Source organism: Silurus aristotelis (genome assembly GCF_946808225.1).
Source record: "Silurus aristotelis genome assembly, chromosome: 10".
NCBI lineage: Eukaryota > Metazoa > Chordata > Actinopteri > Siluriformes > Siluridae > Silurus > Silurus aristotelis.
Window position 1 is genome coordinate 7,593,003 of NC_139583.1, and position 21,346 is coordinate 7,614,348.

At 37.2% G+C, this 21,346-nt stretch overlaps 1 protein-coding gene across 8 annotated transcripts; it reads left to right on the forward strand.

Moving 5' to 3' along the window:
• Positions 1–159: 159 nt before the first annotated feature.
• impdh1a (IMP (inosine 5'-monophosphate) dehydrogenase 1a) lies at positions 160–20,949 on the forward strand. Of its 8 annotated transcripts, none has more exons than XM_083551780.1 (17): positions 160–1,020; positions 4,723–4,821; positions 9,650–9,698; positions 11,369–11,470; positions 11,871–11,945; positions 12,038–12,244; positions 12,384–12,471; positions 12,559–12,758; positions 13,089–13,179; positions 13,706–13,801; positions 13,892–14,035; positions 14,149–14,293; positions 14,994–15,137; positions 15,560–15,643; positions 16,780–16,796; positions 17,589–17,639; positions 19,276–20,949. In XM_083551780.1, the coding sequence occupies exons 1-17, from the start codon at positions 788–790 to the stop codon at positions 19,344–19,346; spliced, it is 1,896 nt and encodes a 631-aa protein (XP_083407906.1). In that variant the 5' UTR covers positions 160–787; the 3' UTR covers positions 19,347–20,949. The 8 variants fall into 8 exon arrangements, with proteins under 8 accessions (XP_083407906.1, XP_083407907.1, XP_083407908.1 ...); XM_083551783.1 differs by lacking the exon at positions 160–1,020 and adding an exon at positions 3,815–4,033; XM_083551784.1 differs by lacking the exon at positions 160–1,020 and adding an exon at positions 3,831–4,170.
• The last annotated feature ends 397 nt before the right edge of the window (positions 20,950–21,346 follow it).

Here is a 21,346-nt window from a genome sequence, read left to right on the forward strand (position 1 = left end):
ATTACCCAGCATTCACTCTAGTTTTTCCTCCGAACTGGAGCATGCACACATAAATACAACAACACACACACACACACACACACACACACACACACACACACACACACACACACACACACACACACACACTCGTAATGCTGTAATGCTCTTTGTGAAAGTGACATGTTTCTGTCAGAAACAGAGCTAAGAGAAAGAGAAAGAGAAAGAGAGAGAGAGCAAGAGAGAGAGAGAGAGAGAGAGAGAGAGAGAGAGAGAGAGAGAGAGAGAGAAGAGAGAGATACACACATCGTCCTGCAGCCTAAACAAATTAGGTTTTTTTTTTGTCCAAGCCCTATGTTCTGCTTTTCCATTGGTTCCTTGCTGTAACTTGCCACTCTCTGTGGTGAAGTGCCGACTTCACCTCCTCTCGTCCCTGAGGAAAGATTTGTTTAAGAACAGTCTGTCTAAGCCAACAGGAGTCATCAGCAGTAACACCAGACAAGCAGGACGGAAGCTTACTTGCTATAGACTTGTTTAATGTGGGAGGAACCCACAGTTTTAGAGCAAAGCCTAATTGGCTATTTGCATGATGTGTATCAGATGAAACTCAGACTGCTCTCTTGCAAGGAGGACTTCAGCTCCTGACGATCAAACTTTTGATCCATGTATGTGAGTGTGTGTTAATGTTGCTCCAGCGTGACCACCGGTGAATGCGCACTCAAAAGTGCATTAGTTGTTAGCGTTGTGGGGCATCAGGTCGGCTGGCAAAGGGGCCACAGCAGAAGAAAACACTTTGCTTTTTGCCTCAATGGAGGGACAAAATTTTGAGCGGTACACCGACGGAGAACGTGACAGCTACCTGATCGACTACCGACGCATCGTAGGAGACACTGAGCCGGCCAAGCCATGGCTTTCCCTAAAAGATTCAGAACACCACTTACATGGGCCGTTCATCCACAACACATCACATGGCCATGGGCATGAGACAGCGGCCCAGCGCTACAGCGCCACCCGCATCCAGGCTGGGTACGAGCCAGAGAGGTGAGACCTGCTACTTTATTTTTTTAAAAGAACCCAAACACACGCCTGTGTGGTAGAATACCTTGCAACCAAATGTTTACTTCATATTAGATTAACAAATGGATGCCAGGTTAAAGGTGTTCAGTGGGAAAGACCTTCAAATCAATTCACACACATTTTCAATGGTGGGGCTGTGGAAGCAATCTTTATATTATTATACTGTATCTTTCCTACAGTAATCTTTCACAAGAGAGTAGGAGAAAACAGGTGCAAGTGAGAGATAGGAGAACAAAAATATGGTTAAGTCGCTGACATTTTAACTGATTTTAGTTAAATTGTTTCTTGAAGAATCAAACAATCATAGCTTAACCATTTATACAAAAAGCAAGTACAATACTGTCTTTAAACATTTCTCTGTAAATAATCCTTGATTTTTGGTGACCAATTTTTTTCTCACTCCTTTGTTTTCCAAATTTCAACTTGCATATTTTTTTTGTTAAATATGTAACAATAGAATTTTGGGCTGTTAACATGATTACGTTTTCACTGCAACACTAACAGTGTCCTCTACACACAAACATACATCACCTATATGTTCCTGTACACTTTATTAGGTCAGTATTTTCTCAAATTTTCCGCATCAATTTAATGTCATTACAAATGATGAAAAATGATTATGATGAAAAATAGGTTGACCACTCAGGCATTATGGTAGCATTAATTACAGTCTTACCAAAGATCCGTTTTAAAAAAGTTGTCAGGGTACACTGGAACGTGGTGTTGACCCTTTGTAAAAGCTGGCCTTTAAAAAGCACAGTGAATCTGTACCTGGAACTGACGTACTACAATCCTCTTAGCCACTGAGATCTTGGGCCGAGCTGTAGGCTGGGCACGGTGTTACAGATACACTTAATTTAGCCCTACTTTAATCTTACTGAAAGAATATACGTGTCAAATTTAACTTGAAATCCCTACAAGGATTACTGTAGAGTAATACCGAAACACAACTACAGAAACAAGACATATAATATGTGAACATTAATACTTCCTTGATTTACTTTTCTTGCATAACTCTGACATACTTCAGCACTATTCAAATGTGACCACTTGTTTTTTAATATGTCAACAGTGTTATAATGTGCATGAGGATTACATTAGTAATGAGTATATTTAATCTGTGGTTTAGAGCAGAAACCTTGCTAGAACCCTGCGGATTAAAGGTGCAAATTTTTACCAATAAAAAGTATTAAATAACATTTTACTCATAAGTAAATGCTTTACAGCGATGCATTATGTACAATGGAACTTTACATAGCAAAGTCTGCGGTTCAATGTTGACTAATTTAGACTTGCTTTCAGCGTGATTAGTTAATCTGCTTCACAACATTTCTTATTTATAGCAGTTCTAAAGCCACATTTGAGAAGTGTTTCCGAATATTTCTTTCCACATATTAAGTATGCATTGGGTCTTAATTTAGGTTTGCTGACACAGAAGACAGTCCCAAAAACATCTGGACAAAAGTGAGTTAAATATACATTGCATGAGTAATTACAGATATTCTACCAAGGGCTTATATTTATCATGATTAGTATGGTTATCTGTGGTATTTCACAGTTATCTGTGAAGAGACTTGGTATATCAAAACAGAGTAGAAATGCATGTAAAATGTTATCATTGTTGCCAGTTAAGTTACTGTAGTGCAGAATTGTGCTAATTTTGAACTATGATGTGGATTAAAGTCTTGATGTGCTGGTTGGAGGTGTGGCATTTTTCACACTAGCATTAATTACACATACATAATTATAGTTTAATATTTAGTCAGCATGGAGGATAATGTCTTTCCTAGTGATGGGAATACTGGTTCCTTTCTCAGAGAAAGCTTTATTGCCAAGTAATAACTAAAAAATGGTATTGCCCAAAAATAAAAATACAAATAAAAAAGGCAGATAATTTGTCTCAGCTCACCATTTTGTTCCCAATATTTTGACACTGACCTCAATTCCAAACCAGTATTTTTTGTTGTTGTTGTTCTTGTTTTGTAAATATATACTCTGACTGTTTCTTTATCCTAAATAGTGCTTAGATTTTTACACTGTGTCTTATTCTGCATTTTATATTAACACCATTACAATGTACTGTATGTTATAAACTCCATTCAGAATAATTGCTTAAAGAGAAATCCAGTTTGTTTTTTTTCTCTAGGTTTGGCTCTACTGCTCAGTATGTACCTCTTTACGATGTATGCTGAGTTTATGCGAATTGACTCTTCTGTAAGAGTCGGTTCAAAGAACCGATTCGCCACGCCTCTTCCTATACACGAGGCTGTTGAGCTTAAAGATAAAATGCATAATAATAATGTGCAGCAGGGAAGCATTAACCGGGTTATGTTATGCTGTTGTTATTAAGAGGAATGTGTAGCAGACATAATAATAATAATAATAATAATAATAATAATAATAATAATAATAATTAAAGTTTTTTTCTTTTAAAAGAAGTGCATGACGTTACGTTTTTACACTTTGCAGTGATATGCATGAAGCATGACAGTGTAAAAATTTGGAAATGGGGAAATTTGCTGGAGTTTTTTTTTTTTCGTTTTGCTGCTTCTCTCCGCGTGATTCCGTATAGAGGAACACACACACACACACACACACACACTTCCGTGTCGGAGGGAGACGAAATCGGATGTTTGCAATACGAGCAAACATAATAATTATAATAATATAAAAATATTATTATGATTTCTATGATTATTATTATTATTATTACAGTATTAGGATTCAACAGCGCCCACTACAGGCGACATGACGTCATCGCGGCACCATTTGCTTTTTTTTTTCTCTCTGTTCTTCAAACGTGGAACGAGAGATTCGAAAATTGGAGCCTCGCGCAGATGGAGCACGCGCTGCTGCAGCCATTACACATGCGCGACTGACGAACAGCGGGCTTCACTGTTTCAGGGGGGGATATTTAATTCGTTTTATTTATTTTTTTTTTTTTTAATCTTATTAAGGCTTCATAAGCGCCCGTCATGTGAGTAAAACCCGAGAGGAGGGCCTTTATTTTCCCTCTTTTCATCGCCATCTCGGTATAGTTCATCTCAGGAAGCGTGTTTTACACTCTTTAGCTTTGTTCAGGCTGCTGAAATCCTCCACGCCGAATCGCCTTATGTGAGTTTATTAGAGCGGTTTTCATGCTCAGTTTTTGCGTGTGAACAAGGGAAAGAGAAAGCGAACGGTTGTTGTATATTATAATGTGTATACTATTATACATATAACCTCGAGAACAAAGCGCGTAGACGGAAGAAAAAATCCGTGGCTGAATCCCAGACTGCTGTAAGTCAGTACGTAAGCAGCTACGTAAAATCCGTCCGTGGTTCGTTTCTCGCTACGTTGCACGCATTGTGCACTTTTGTTGGGGTGTGGAAGCAATACTTTCCACAGCATGTGGTGCGCTTATATAAGGAGATATTTTAGAGATCCGCTGGGGATTCAGCTCATAGTTGCTCAATTGCAATCTTGTGTAATTCGTGATGATAAGGATAACACTGTGCATTAGTTTATTGTTGAGCCTTTTCTAGTACAAATCCTTCGAACCCACAATGAAAGCACAAAACTGGGATCCCAACCCACATGTCTAGATCAAGGTTTTCTATCAAAACTGACCCAGAATGAGAAGTTGATCTTTCTATGTTCTTGTCATATGTGTTTATGTTTTTACAGCATGGCTGATTATCTGATCAGTGGAGGGACTGGTTATGTACCAGAAGACGGACTCACTGCCCAGCAGCTCTTTTCTATAGGAGACGGCCTTACGTACAAGTAAGTCCTCGCTCGGCGGACGACGCGGTTAAGAAGTTCAGCCTTGACCTAGAACACAACAGATTACCTATCAGAAATTCTTTGAGTGAGAAAAATCCCAAAAATGTCAAGATCCAAGGGTGGGAACTTGAGTTAGATTCCTGCTTAAGTTCTAATTTTATTTGTGACGTATACAACCATACACATTATGACATGCAAGGAAATGTATTGTAGTATGCAAGTAAAATGTTTTTTTCTACTGGTCTGTAATATAAAATACTCATTCATTCATTCATTTTCTCCCGCTTATCCGTAATTCGGGTCGCGGGGGCAGGAGTCTAAGCAGGCCCCCGCCTTCGACTGCTGCCCAATCCTCACAGCACCGTCCCTTACGGTCCCTCCTGCAGGTGGTGAGCCCACTGGAAAATATAAAATACTATTTCAGCTAATGATGAAGGCTCTGGGTTACTGATTGGAAGATCGTGGGTTCAAGCCACGGGTTTGCCAAGTTGCCACTTTTGGGGCTCTTGAGCAAAGCCTTTAAAACTTTACCTTGACATTCAAAGGTAGAATTTCACTTTGCTCTAATGTACATTTGACAAGTATACAGCACTTAAAATACTATAAGTGTGTGTGTGTGTGTGTGTGTGTGTGTGTGTGTGTGTGTGTGTGTGTGTGTGTGTGTGTGTAATATATATATATATATATATTACATTCTAGAGCTGAAACGATTCCTCGAGTAATTCGAATACAAAATTGCATCAAGGCAAATTATCTGTTTAGTTTATTTATGCTTTGTTTAGTCTGTTTAACTACACACGGAGAACTGTGTTTCCCTACGGACCGGTATTACTGACGCACCACCCACTAAACTTGCCCTGGACAGGTAAACACTATGGAATCCCAATAAAAAAAATAATAAACTGACTCAGGAAAAAAGAAAAACGGAGGATCGATGAGAAAACAGCAAGGGGCGAGGTGAAGATTCAGGCCAAATACTTCATCTGAAAGTTTCCAAAGTTTGGGATAATTAAAAACTAAAACATAAAGAACACACAATTGTGTGTTTATCTTTTTTAAGTTATTTGAAACAGATTATTATTTTTAATAATTGTATTTGCATTTTTATGTAATATAGGAGTTAAATGCATTAAACCGGGTTTAGTTTTCACAGATATTCTTGTATGCAATTTCAGCAATAAAAATGTAAATTTTTCTTGAAAGAAAAATGACTTGTTCCTTTAAAGAGACCTGTCTTATTGTCTTTTATATGTTTAGTATTCCTCTTTAATAAAGAAAAAGCACATTTTATCAGATTAATTGATGGAACAATATATATACACTATGGTATTTTAGGTGCTTTATACTTGTCACATGTATTTATAATTTTATATACATATATAAATTAAGAATATAAATAAAATAGAATTGACAATGTAATGGCAGAAGGAAAAGGAGTTTACAATGTAATTAAAAAAAATAATATAAACTAATGAAATATACATAGGGATATAAATAAAATTTAGTTGCATTATATGCAAATATTTTCCAGCATTTGCATCCGTGGAAATTGAGTAACATGATGTGCAGGTGCAAAACCTAGGATGAGGTAGTGGGTGTTGTGCACTTGCCTCCAGGCGTCAGTCCTTGGTGTTCTTCAGGTTCAGGGCTCAAATCTGTTAGGCATTTAGGGAAGCGAAATGTTTTCCTGACCGCACCTGAGAGATCAGGCTGTTTTACAACACTGTATCCAGCTACAGAACACACTTGAAGACTTCTGAGTAGGTGGAGCTAATGGGGTTGGAGCAGGACAAACTTGAAACACTTAAATAACACACCTAAATAGAAAATGCATTTTGCATTTACTTAATTCCAGTGCTGACTATGTTAACATTTTGTATTTTATTTTATTTTTTTGCACATCTAACATGCCTTTCATGTATTTTTCAAAACCCTGAATAAAATCGAGCATCATGCTTTTATCTCGATTGAGGATCAAACCCGGGTCCAGCCTGTGGTGCTGGTCTACTCTAAATCAGAATTCATCACTCCATATAAACTTTGATATAAGCAGTGAACTCGCATTAGGAGCGTAATATGCCTTCTTAAACTATACAGTCTTAAATTTTTGCCTCACTGTGTGTTGAAGCCATTTCTATTGAAGACTCACACTGCATATAGCTCAGATAAAAGCTTATAAATAAGAGCACTTCTGCTTATAAGGTTACAGGATCAGTCTGACTTTGAGGCAGTATTTCTTCACGACTGAATGTCACCCGATACAGAAAGATTTTTTTGTCCGTGTGCTTAAGGTCGTGCGTTAACTAGACTGGATCGTTAAACATTTCACATGGTAATGATTCTCTTCTAACCTGACTGTTAAACTCTGACATGTTGAGGAGCAGGCTTGTTCAACAAGAACTCAAGATAGAACTCATGCACATGAAGTATTACTAAGCACATCAGATGATTCTTCAGTCTGGGTCTTACAATTGCTATTTTGAGCCCTCAAACAAATAAAATCAGGTCTAATTGGTCATAATTTGATATGGATAAATATTAAAGTATTATCATGGGACTGTGGGAAATATTTCTCTTGCACTTCATAATGTAGCCAGGAAGACTGATGCTCATATCGGTCTAATTTAAAGACCGATTGACCCACAGCCATTTAAATGAAGTTATACATCTAGTTTGTTTAGCCGAGCAGGCTTCCGTACCATTTGCATTGCCTGCATATTAAGACTCAAAACCATGATTCTCTATTCATGGTTTCATGTCTTAACATATACATATGCTGTTTCCAGGCAAAACAGGAGAGCACAGTATTCTCAAATGACTAAATTTGGCAAAACGAATCAAGTTCTCACATGTCCAAAGAATCAAATTAGTTTATTTAGTTCATAATTAGTAAATCCAGCATACTCAATTTTTATTTTGAGTGTGTTTGGAGACCCTGTTTTTCACGTTATAGTGCTTCGTTTTTCTTTGAAGCAGTTTTTCTACACTGTTCACTTTTTAGCTCATTAAATATGTTGACTTCAGGGTGTTAACAGGGTTTAAAATCAGATGTCGTTTTAATATCATTTTTTTTATATATATTTTTATTCCGTTAAATCTCCTTACATTCCAGTAGCTATTAATAAATCTGCTGTGAAATAAAGCTCCAGTATCTGTTTGCGCTCAGAGTGTGTGAACCGAAGGGATGAAAATCATGATGTAATTAAAAACCAAAGAACATGGAGGTGCCTGTACATGCCAATCAGCTGTGTCTGAGAGGTTTCAGAGTTCAAGCAAGAACACTGTTATGAGTTTCACACATTTCGGTTCCATCAGAATCACCAATCACACCTCTGACTGATGATACTCTCCCAAATACACATACTTTTTTATTTTCTCCTGCTTGTTGAGGAGACTTTCTAACTATAGATGTATGTAAGAGGGAGGTGAGGAGTAGTTTTAAAAAGAAGAGTGTAAATGCCTTTTTTAAATGTTTTTATTTATTGTATTATTATTTTTTTAAATAGACCACTACTTCTTAGGACATCTGTCAGGGTGATGGCTTTGAGCTCTATGGCAACCTTGAGACTGTATCCATAGAAACAAAGTAACAGAGAGGTGAGATCAAAGAGGGGTGTAAAAAGAAGGAAAGAAGGTCGTTGCTCTTTCTTGTTTTCTTGGACAGCTCAGCACCCTTTTTTTTTTTGTCTCCAATGATCCCAACTGTGGTGAACTTTATTAGTAAGACATAAGTCTTTGTTTATGTCCACAATCTGGACACAGTCTCTAATGCTCTCTAATGGAGGCCATTTTTCAGACTCTTAACTATAACACTGGAAGAGAGTGTAGAAGCGTACTTACACTCCTTTATATATAGTTTGTAATCGGGGCCATGTGGTTACTAATGGAGACCTTTAGCTGCCTCTGTATCCATCTCGTCCTCTTAGAGACTGCTGTGTACTCATGAAAAAGTTCACATTCATTAGGGTAAGTTACAGAAACAGTCACTAGAACTTAACCATTATATACTTCATACAACTTTGGGATGTATCCAGTTTGCCCTAGACCACCAAAGTGTGATATTTACTACCAGTAATACACCGATCAAGCATAACATTATGACTAGTGAAGTGAATAACACTGATTCTCTCTTCATCATTGTACCTGTGGGTGGGTGGGATATATTATGCAGCAAGTGAACATTTTGTCCCCAAAGTTAACGTGTAAGAAGCAGGAAAAATGGGCAAGCATAAGGATTTGAACTAGTTAGACAAGTGCCAAATTGTGCTAGCTAGACAACTGGCTTATAGAGTTTCTAAAACAAGTAAAACGTGAAAGTAAAGGCAGTGGCGGTTGTACATCCTGTATGTATGCCGTGTGATTGATTAAGACCTTGGCTTCCATTCAAAAATACATTACACACACCCTCGCACAGCAATGCTTGAGACAGTAGGCCATGTTCCTCAGCATGGCTTACACAAAAACAAGTACGACTGGAATAAAGAGTTCAATGTCCGTTTGATCTCATTAGAGAACATTGCAACTGTTGAGAATTGCAGGAGTCCACGTTGGTTGTTATTACTGATTGTTAATTTGATTTTGGGTGGTGACTCGATGAAATACCTGTTTCAAATGTCAGTACCTAAACGAGACCAGTTTGCAAGCAAGGCCTGATTTGAAATTGATTTTTGAGTTCAAGTTCTTAAACATTGGTGTGTTTGCTTGTGCTGGCAAACACACATGCACACTGTTTATTTATTCATGTAAAGATAATGGTGCATGTTCCAAATGCCTGTCTGTTTGCCATCTCCTCTAATTAACTTCTCCTTGTCTGATGTCTTTGGCTCAGTGATTTCCTCATCCTGCCCGGTTTCATCGACTTCACCTCAGACGAAGTGGTGAGTATCTCTGCATGCAAACAGCAGTCAGCGTCAGACATTGATCCTTCCCTAGAGCATGTGTCCTCGTTTAACATGCCACATTTAATAGCGATTTACAGGGCGACATTTTTTTCTAATCAAATTGTGATGCTGAATGGCTCCACCACACGCGCTGAGACGAAGCAGCTGAGTCAGTTGTCGGTGCACTTTTGAAAGCAAATTGAAGCGGAGCGTAAGATAAACATCTGATTAAGGGACAGTCGATAGGGGTGAAGAAGAGCAAATGAGAGGCTCAGGTGGAGCCAGCATCCCAGGTGCATAAGGCATGTTCTCACACGCAGGGTAGCTTGTGTGTGTATACGTGTATATTTGTACACATGGTTGTGTGACAGGAAAATAACCAAGCTGAGGGAGAGAATGCTTTATATTCGGTACATATTTGGATTTAAATGGATTCACGTTCCTAACGCATGTTCAATAAGATTACATAACGAAACACTGGCAGGGTTTCTACTGCTTCTGATTGTTCAGTAATAATTAGATTGACTTACTTGGGAATATACATTGTTTCTGTGTGTTGTACTCTCTAAAGTGAGGACCTGGAGGGAGCGAAAAGTGTTTTTATTATTTTTTGTCTCTCACCACAAGGAAATTAAATGAGTGCATGTTGATATAGATTGTGAAAAACACCTGTGTTTGTGTTTTTGAGCACTTTACAGCTGGCGGTATGCTAGCAACAAGACAAAACTTTGACTCTACGTATATGCAATCTGAAGCAAGATCTCAGCCAAAAATAGGGGTCTATAACACTTTTCCATGGCCAGTGCAATATAATGCAATTATATTATCAGTATAACTTGATGCTTTGCATGTTAAGCTGAAAATGTCATCACACTGAGACCGTGCACTTGTCACAGAAACCCAGAACATGTATTTTTAAAGCCATAAAAAAACAGTTACTAAATAATAAATTGCTTAATACTTCGTCACTTGGCAAAATGTAAGTTAAGAGTTTGAGGCTTTCAAGAAAATGCAAATTGTGCAATTAAGACTTTAGAGAAATGAAGGCCTACATTTTTCTGCAGATAAACGACTTAAAATAAAATATATAGAAATTACTTTTATTTCAATTGTACAATGTTTTTTAGTTTGTTGAAGTTAATGACAGCTCAAGGTTATTAACCAGCTAGTTAATCGCTAGTAAGAACGTTTATATACAGAACAGGTATTCATATTGCCCCTGTAGGATGCCACCATTTATATAATGTTTTGAATTTATTTAACAGTAATCAGCACTACCAAGATTTGCCATTATTTTGTTTATTAAAAAAAAATTTTTGTTTCAATTTGCATGTACAATTGGTCTAAAATCCCTTTGTGACAAACTACATTTTGTACATGCACATTGACACTACTTAGAAAACTACCCCGCTTTAGAATCTTGACATTTCAAGAGGAATGTGTCCGTGTGGTGAAATTATCTGTACTGATAAATATGTCGCTTCATACCAATATTTCATTAAAACCATGAAAATCCTTGCTTGAAATCATTGCTATTCAATTCTGTTCCATGCAAAATGTACGGTCAGGGCAGCCATATTCATATAAACATTACACAGAAGAATGTATTAGAAAAATTATGGTGTCAGTGTCTGATGCTCATGTTCGGTTTGATGTCACCAATTAAGGACCTGACCTCGGCCCTGACCCGCAAGATAACGCTGAAGACACCACTTATTTCATCTCCCATGGACACTGTGACTGAGTCGTCCATGGCCATCGCTATGGCTGTGAGTATTCCACATGATCGCAAACAATCACGCTGGTCCAAGTGATAAAACCCACGTGGGTTCATTTTTATGATCGAAATAAAAAATGACCAGTAACTTGCATTACAGTACATTTTAGAAATATCAATTTGTGACTCATTGCTTATAATAGTTTGTATTTGATTGTTCTTCTAAATTTACAAACTCTTATTAAGTTAACAGAAAGTGAAATTGGGAATGTTTTGCTACTTAGTTCACCTTTTTATTGTCAGCAATAAAAATTTCCTTCCTAATGGTTTTCACTGTGAGAGTTATAGCCTTTTGAGAAAGTAGGACTTAGAGATGGTCACTTCAAAATGAATCCCCAGCCAAGATATAATACGGTTTTTGGCCTTGAACTGTTTTCTTATTCATTTGTTAGCTCATGGGTGGAATCGGCATCATCCATCACAACTGCACACCGGAGTTCCAAGCGAATGAAGTTCGGAAAGTTAAGGTAAATCTCTGACTTTTGATTCCTTTTAAATTGCCTCCCAAGCTTCCTGTTGTGGTGTCTAATCATTAAAATGTTGAATGTGATCACGGCAGAAATTCGAGCAGGGCTTTATCACAGATCCGGTAGTGATGAGCCCTCGCCACACGGTCGGCGATGTGTTTGAGGCTAAGGTGCGGCACGGCTTCTCCGGCATCCCTGTAACCGAAACTGGTAAAATGGGCAGCAAGCTGGTGGGAATCGTCACATCACGGGATATTGATTTTCTGTCTGAGAAAGACTACGACAGACCATTGGAGGAGGTTTGTAAATGGATAACAATAATACCAGTAAAGTGCTATACAAGAACTATGATTTATCTTTTTTTTTTTTTATTGTATTGCAAGTGATTTCAGTGTGTTAAAGCTACAATGGTTTGTGATTGTGATGTGAATCTGACAGGCGATGACTAAAAGAGACGATTTAGTGGTTGCACCAGCAGGAGTCACTCTGAAAGAGGCCAATGACATACTGCAGCGCAGCAAGAAAGGTCTGGTTCCTTGTGTTTTCTTTTAAATTGTTTACAGTGGCGGTGTTTGATTTTTGATCCTGATTGATGGCGTTATGTTGTTGACAGGTAAACTGCCCATAGTGAATGACAGTGATCAACTGGTGGCCATAATTGCTCGAACTGACCTGAAGAAGAACAGAGAGTACCCTCTGGCGTCTAAAGACTCGCGTAAACAGTTGCTCTGTGGTGCTGCTATCGGCACTCGCGAGGACGACAAATACAGGCTGGACCTGCTCGTGCAGGCTGGAGTGGACGTAGTGGTGCTGGTACGTCTCTGAGAGGCAGGGTTAGACTTTATAGACTTTAATTGATTGTGTTCAAGTTTAACATAATATACATTTATATTTTAAAAAGATGCTATATTTCATTTGTAATCCCATTATTTTTTATTATTATTATATATAAATATACTGTTATATATTTACCATATATTCATGCCCTATATAATTTTTTTTAATCATATGGCTTGCGTGATGAAAGCTTTTATCCTTGAATTAGCCTGAAATATTTAACCTGCATTGTATAAATTCTTTCCCTTTTTATTTTTTTCCAAATTTGTTCGCTCGATGTCTGATGTCCCTGTGTTTGTTTTTCAGGACTCATCTCAGGGAAACTCCGTGTTTCAGATCAGCATGATCAACTACATTAAACAGAAGTGCCCTGAGATACAGGTGGTGGGAGGAAATGGTGAGTTATTAGGGTTTTTTTTGGTTGTTTTTCTCCCTTGATTAGAATCTAGTAAAAAAAAAAAATCTTGTCTGAAGGCTTTAAGATTAAAACAGATTATAATGAATGTCCATGTGCTCCCATTTTATTCACAGCAAAGGAAATTATTTAAAAGATTTCACTTTTTTTGGAATTTTATCCAGTTATTTAACTATTTGCCGAATTCTCAATGACATTGTCTTATTATTTGTGGGATGCAAATAATTAAAGCAAATAATAAATAAAAAAAAATTATTTGAATTAGTTTTATTTGGTAAAAGTGGTCGCTCATTGATTACGGCTCTGGGTTACTGTTTGGGGTCGGAGTGGAGGGGGGGTTTCCCAGCACTGTTAAGTCCCTTAAGCCTCTCTGTGCTGTATGGCTGACCCTGAACTCGGACCCCAGCTTCCTAACAGTTTGCAAAAAAAGAAAGAAAATTATCCTTGTTTCTGTCTTTTTTTTTTTTTTTTTTTTTTTTTAAGTTCATTCATGTTCCTTTCTCTGTAGTTGTGACAGCTGCACAGGCAAAGAATCTGATCGATGCAGGTGTGGATGCTCTCAGAGTGGGCATGGGTTGTGGATCCATCTGCATCACACAGGAAGGTGTGTGAGATCATAATATACTTGATGAATGTGTGCGTTAATATATCTATGATCTGTGATGGACCAATTGAAGTGAGCTTGTTCCTGCAGTGATGGCGTGCGGCCGACCCCAAGGCACCTCTGTGTATAAAGTGGCAGAGTACGCCCGCCGCTTCGGAGTGCCAGTAATCGCAGACGGTGGCATTCAGACTGTTGGACATGTGGTGAAGGCTCTTGCTTTGGGAGCATCCACAGGTAGCCACTGCAGGCTGATGAGACCTGTACTGTAAGATACTGTAAGAAATATGGCTTATGCCATATTTCTGTACTTTGCCACATTTTATTTTACTTGTTCTGCTTTGTTGTAGTGATGATGGGCTCCTTGCTTGCGGCAACCACAGAAGCTCCTGGTGAGTATTTTTTCTCTGATGGCGTAAGACTGAAGAAGTACCGTGGTATGGGCTCTCTGGATGCCATGGAGAAAAACAGCAGCAGCCAAAAACGCTATTTCAGGTATGCGTCTTAATTTGTAGAAAAACTAATTTGCTTACAATTAAATTCCTAAATTGTTAAATATTTTACATTATACAATAGTGTGGGTTAAATTTTAAAACAGTTAGAGGATAGAAATGCAAAACATTAAATAGCTTTTTTTTTTGGTTTTTTTTTATTTTATTTTAATTTTTTTATTATTAACATTTAACATCAACCGTTCAAACAATAAAATGCCTGTTTAAATAGAAAATATAAAAATTAATCATTATATACTTTGTATTGGTTAAATTGAGTAATTGATAAAATAGGAACAAATGAGTTAAATGAATAAAAGGAAAAAATGTCATTAAATAGTTTACATTTGTTAGACCCTATTTAGTAATGTAGTACACATCTTTAATATGCACACTGTTTCTATGCCTTAGTTTCTTTTTAACTTGATGTAATAAATTAGTCATCCATTCACATTCTGTTCATAACATCCCCCTTTTTTTTTCCTTAATTTTGTTACTTGATGATCCAAACATAGTTATACTGGTATGATTTGTCCTTTTTTTTTTTTTTTTAAGTTTGGCACATAATGCAAAAAAAAGGGAAATGTCTCTTAATCCTTTGCAGGATTTTATTACAAATATAACCTGTCATTGTAACCTGTTGAACCTTGTGCTGTCCTCACTGCATAGCTGAATGTTTGCATTTCTGTGATTTTGTGTTACAGTGAAGGTGATAAGGTGAAGGTAGCTCAGGGAGTATCAGGCTCAGTTCAAGATAAAGGATCCATCCATAAATTTGTGCCATACCTCATTGCTGGAATCCAGCATGGCTGCCAAGATATTGGTGCAAAAAGCCTGTCCATCCTACGGTAAAACCACGGCTCATGTAATCTTTTATTTGTTTATTTATTTTAGAGCGCTGGATAGGCTAATAGTGGGTTAACCTTGTGGCAATGGGCAGGAAACATTCTTCTTTTATTTACCCAATTTTCTCTTCATGTATAGTGAATATGCTTTTCAGACCACCATGGTTGATTCTTTTTTTAATTAATTAATTAAAAAAAAAATACATAAAAAATACATTTATAAACTTAATTCCAGATTGATTTTATGAACAGAATCCAACTATTCAAATAGGAGGCTTATTATTTTAATTTCCTTATTACTATTCTGGCAGTTTATTTGAGCCAAATAAAAAATAACCAAACAAACCACACACACTGCCCCCTAGCTTAGAGAATTATGGTTTTATATTATTTGTCAGTAATGCTTATTTTTGTGTTATTTGTAGCTCTATGATGTACTCTGGAGAGCTTAAGTTTGAGAAGAGAACCATGTCCGCTCAGGTGGAGGGTGGCGTTCATGGCCTGCACTCGTAAGTCTCTGCCCACTCTGCTCACTTCCATTAGGTTGCCTGAGCAGTCAGTCTTCCCTGTTTCTGTGGCTCTTTCTCTGTGCCCTTTACCCAATGTTGGTGTGCTAAGTGACTGCTCCAGCAGCTGCCAGGCAGAGCCTCACAGAGCGCTCAGAACACGCAGGTGCTGAGACCGACAAATAGCCTGTATCGCTTGTTTCTCACGCTTTGTGGACCGCTTTCACATACCCAGCGATAAGTCACACCGCTGGCTCCCACTGACACCAAGCCTTTTTTCGTCACGTTTATCTTTGGCTTTGGCAAATGAAACTCAAAACAGTTATCTGTGTAATGTGTGTGACCTTTTTATATATTCCTTATTATTATTATTATTATTATCATCATCAGAATATTTAGACAAAAACACTATCAGTGTAATGCAACTAACCAGAACAGCTTGTCTTTGCTGATGTCTTTTTACTATCTCATTCTAAACCATTTAAAAATGGATTTTATCCCTGGTTAAAAGCCATGTAGCCAGGTTCATGTGGTTGATTGTACCTGCCCCTTCTTTTAGAAACTAAACTAGCATTAATCAAACTATTAAACTAAAATCTAAGCAGGAAATTGGCCAATATTTCACTTTGTTATTTTATGCGTGTGTAATAAAAATTATTGTTTTTTATTTATATTGTATTTAATACATTTTATATATAATACATATATATATAAAACAATTATTTAATTTTTGTATATATTAATTTATATTTATTAATTAATTAATTAATTTATTAATTTATTTATTTTTTCCATAAACTTGTAGGCATTAAATAATTTTCCATGCACACTTTCCAGCATGTAAAATTTTTGTTCAATGTCTACATCTTTAATAAAATGGATGAGCGTCAGCTTCCTCATCTCAAAGCACCTCGGTGTCCTTACAAAAAGACTGTACGTTATTTCTGAGGTTGGCAGGTCGGTTTGCAGTTCCAGTTTTGTCTGGTAAAAGCCTTTGCTTAGATGTCAGACACTCCGCAATCCCCTCTTAGTTTATTAAGTCCTCCCCAAAAAAAACACATTTATCTTTTCCCCTCATATCTTCTTATGGAATGATGTGAAATTCTCTTCTTCTCCTCTCTTTTATGCATTCATCGTAGATATTCTTTTGTGCCATGTAAGTACTCAGTCCTCATGTCTGTGTTTTTTTTTATTTTTTTTTATGTAAATCATGGTGGAGGGGATTGAGTTGTAGGATCTTTTAGTAAAATCATAAGTTTACTTTTTCTCCTTCGATGACACTTTCTCTGCTTAATACCTAGATGCTTCTAACATCCTTTTGCAGTTCAGAAGCCCTGAATCTACACTATATGCAAACTATAATAAAAATAAAAGCATAGTGGGTCGAAAATGCTACATATGCTGACACTGAGTATGTTCATTTATTGATGATCGTGTTAGCATTTTTGGCCGATCTATACTTTTAATTTTCACATAGAAATGGGGGTGAATGAGGATACTGGGGAAAATATTTGTGATTATTTTCTAGAGGTTAATAGTGTTGTGGTTAAAGGTCAATTATGTTCGGGTTAATGAAGTGGAATCTGGTCCGTCACTGCACCCAGGTCACATGTTTCTGGAACGCTTTAAAGGTTCAGCTGCATTTCTTACTGTTTTAATTTCATAAATGTAATATTGCTGGGTTTACTATTTTTGCTTAAATCTATCGAAGGCACTCATATTTTGTTATACATTTCTAAATCAAGGCATCTGATTGAAGCAGATTTGAATTAATTAAAACAATTTAAACTTAATTTACTAGGAGGCAGAGCTTCCTTTGCACTGAAGTACACAGATCTCCCAATCATTATATAATCGACATGAAATCCCAAATATAAGCATGTGTCAATTCAAAAATTAAACCTTATAGTCAAGAGTAATAAAAATTACAAATGTATCTGCGTTATAGGCCGCAACAAAGCGAGTTGTGAGAGGCTCCTTGCTAAACACATAAACAAAGGTGAGTTATAAATAGTCTGATGAAGCTGAAAGAAAATTTCTTCAAACTTTCATCTCTAATGAATAGCAGCAAAAAAACATTTTCTGTTGGTGGCATTCAGAGTGAACTAAGTGGATTATTCGGTGTGTTTAAATGGGAAGAGAAATGCGTAATACACTAAATAAATGCAGCAGTTGTCAACCATTAGTCACTCAATATATCAGTTTATATAGTGTAAGCAATACAATATTCCAGTGTTCTCTTTATTGGTTGTAATTGGTCATTTTGTTTTCTGCTGTAGTCGCAGAACGTGTGTAGACGATTCCCAAACTTATATGGAAATCAATCTATAAGAAAAGCTTTATCAGGTCTAATCAATTCATGGTTCTCAATAGTCTGTGTTGCTACTTTTGTGTCTCTTTATCATTGCTCACCCTGATTCAAGACATTAAAAAATAATTTTAAAATGGGATTAATATTCCTGGCTCCACCTACGTGTCTGAAGCACTGATTGAGCTCCAGGTCATCTGTAATAAGATCTAACATATAAATACAGAATTCAGAAGTCTCGTGAACATTCCTGGCGTGTTGGTTAAAAAAAACTATTTTCTGCAGCAAATATGGACTTTATCTCTAGTTCGAGTGCGTTGCTAAGTAAAAGCAAATGCAATCATCCATGATGCTGCCTCTACAACAGGGGTGTCCAATCTTCTCCACAAAGGGATGGGGTGAGTGCAGATTTTCATTCCAACCAATCAAGGGCCACACCTGACAGTCATTTAAAATGAAAATCATGAACCTTAAACAGGTAGAATTTGGTGTGGATCTGCCTGCACCCACACCGGCCCATTGTGGAAAATATTGAAGACCCTTGCTCTAGAACGTGCCGAATTCAACTAAGTACTGATCACGAGGAAACAGTTTTCTCCGTGTTGTTTTTTTTTTTTTTTTTTTTTTTTTTTTTTTAATCTTGACATAAACATTGTTTCCTTGTGATCAGTATAATTTATTTTTTTTGATTCGGCCAGAATGCTCTTGCCATAAGAAAAGTTGCTTTCTTGCGACCTCGACACAAAAGTTTTCCCGTTATGACTCTTGATCTTGACATAAACATTGTGATAACGGGAACAATTTTGTTCTGTCGAGATCACAAGAAAATGAAGTCATGATCACAAGAAAACCTGAAAGAAAAAAATATCTATAATGCATGGCCTCTTATGACTTCCATAGCCTTCTCTTATTCCTATGAAGATAATCAGTTTAAATACACGGTTGCCGTCACCCACGATCAGTCAAACTCCTGTCAGATGTGTGGTTATGTGTGGAAACCAGCTGATCCAGAGCCACGGTTGAGCTGTGCGGTAGCTGGGTAGCGGTTTTTGACGTGTCGTCGTTTTTGGCCACTTCTGATTGATCAAACGACTTTACAGGCATTTGGTTTTAAAGCTTGTGAAGGTAACAATGTTTAAAACTGATATCGGTGAAGAAAAAGTTTAGCCATAGCTAAAATTACAATATAGAAATAAAGTTTGTTTTGCTATTACAGGCAGCAGGACAATGGTGGATGCTTTAAAAAGTGTAAATTGGACGTTTTCACATCACTGATGCATGCTTGCTGTTTGAACACAATGTTAATGACATTTTATCTCTCACGTAGTTACGAGAAGCGGTTATACTGAGGGTGGCAGCAGAAGCCATACGACCCTAGCTGTGACCAAACACAACTGATTCATCTGAGCTCTCCTACATTCCTTCACTCCTTCCTTCCTTCCTCCCGGGCATCCTCCTCTGACGAAACAATGTGTTTTTCTCGACCAGGTGTGCTCAGCAGCAGACCTGCAGGTATCCTGCGCTCTACCTTCGCAACACAGACATGGACATTGCTGTGCACTTTTGTCTGTGGGTTTTTTTTTTTCAATTTTCTCCTCATATGACAATCTGTGTAAATCCTACAGTATTGTACTGAAGTACTTTGTCTTCACAGGATAGTTTAACTTTTACTGCTTTTCAACTTGTGGTCCGTGTAACCAAAATTCTGTCTTCTCTGTGGGCCTACTAGCAATAAGCTTTATTATTGTGTATCTGGCTGGTCACTGAAAGTAGTTGGCAGAATGGCATGTGAAAGATCATGAAGTTTGTATATGAAGCCTAAAGTACACGTTTCACAAACTTGATTCAATCTGCTTTTTAGGTTCTTTAGATAGCAGGCTTAGACTATGGAACCAAAAGCTAAGGGATAGCCTTAAGTTCAAATCCGAGCTCTTTTCCACCTGCACGCCTTACAAATGAAAGCGAAGTCTAGAATTACCCTGAGACGCCAGTGATGCTCTAAGGCTGGGAAATTTAAGTCTTTTGAATTCAACACACCTACTTTTTGGCCCGATGCAAGATGACATACGGGTACAACAGTATGATAATGATTTTCAGTGGTTGCACTAATGCTAGGGCTGCCATGGAACGGAAACTCTTAAGCGCTAAAACTTTCCAGCGTAGGTGGATTTGGTCTGAGTAGAGCAACACTTGTCATCCGTGTGTTTAAATTTTGTGAAATTTTGCTACATCACTGCACAGTTTCTTTTTTAAATAATAATGTCAGAAAAAAAGGTAATTGTGTACACTTTCCACTATGAGTGTAATACCAAAATGTGATCGTGTGTATGCTATACAATGAATATTAGACTTAATTCATTCCCAGGAAAAAAAAAAAAAAAGTTTGAAGGTCTCACTTCCATTTGTGTGGATGTGTGTTGTCTTGTTTGTTTGGTTGTTGTTTTTTTGTTTTTGTTTTTCCAACGCCCGAGTCATTGTTCGAATTTAGAGTGTATAAAATAGGTTTACTTAACAACAGGTCCTCTTATTTTGTCTGCGATTGCTGGCAAGTCAGGCAGTTCCCCAAATTTGTACAGAGTCTTTTAGAGAAAAGAAAATCTGTTCAAAGAAATCTATTTTATTATAGTCCTTTATTATGTTTAATGTTACTATCTTATTTTTTTGACAATATTCTTCTGTAAAACAGCTCAATACAGCGAGAACCTAAAGATCTCGTATAGAACAAATGGGTGACTACAGGACTACGGTTTATCTGAAAACAGAGTGACGTCAAAGCATCTCAAACAGTTAAACATCTGTGCTACAGCAGTGCGAAGCACAATTAGAGCTAGAAAACGGTGCAGTTTTTGGGGTGTATGACCTCTAAGCAGAGTTAATGGATAATGGCTTTGACAGGCTTTTGCTGCTCATGTATTACTGTTGTACAGGAGTACCACCCAAAGCTGTGCACTCAGCCATGATGTGCAAAAGGGTCACATTAATAAAGATGGCTATAATCCAAGAGGCTCGCTCATTATTTTTTATTCACGTTACCACTAGATGGCGCTTTGGGCTCTTAGTGTAATGATTCTGTACAGTGCGCTTGGTACAGGGAAAAGTTAGTGTTTCTCAGTTGCTTTGGAGCGTTTCTTAAATCATCCTTGATATTTGCAAATCAGTAAGTAAATTCTTAAAACAATTTGTACAAACAGCACAATACATTTAATTTCTCGCAAAAGTCTGTACTTTTCTCAAAATCTTTAGTTTATCTCTTTAAAGTAAGTATTTGTTAATGAACATCTCATTGCCTTTATAATAAGTTGGACTATTCAGGTGAAACCAATATAATATATTTTAATCAAAATGACAAACTAATGTAGGAAACAGCAGGCATTTGTACACAATTCATTAAATGAATG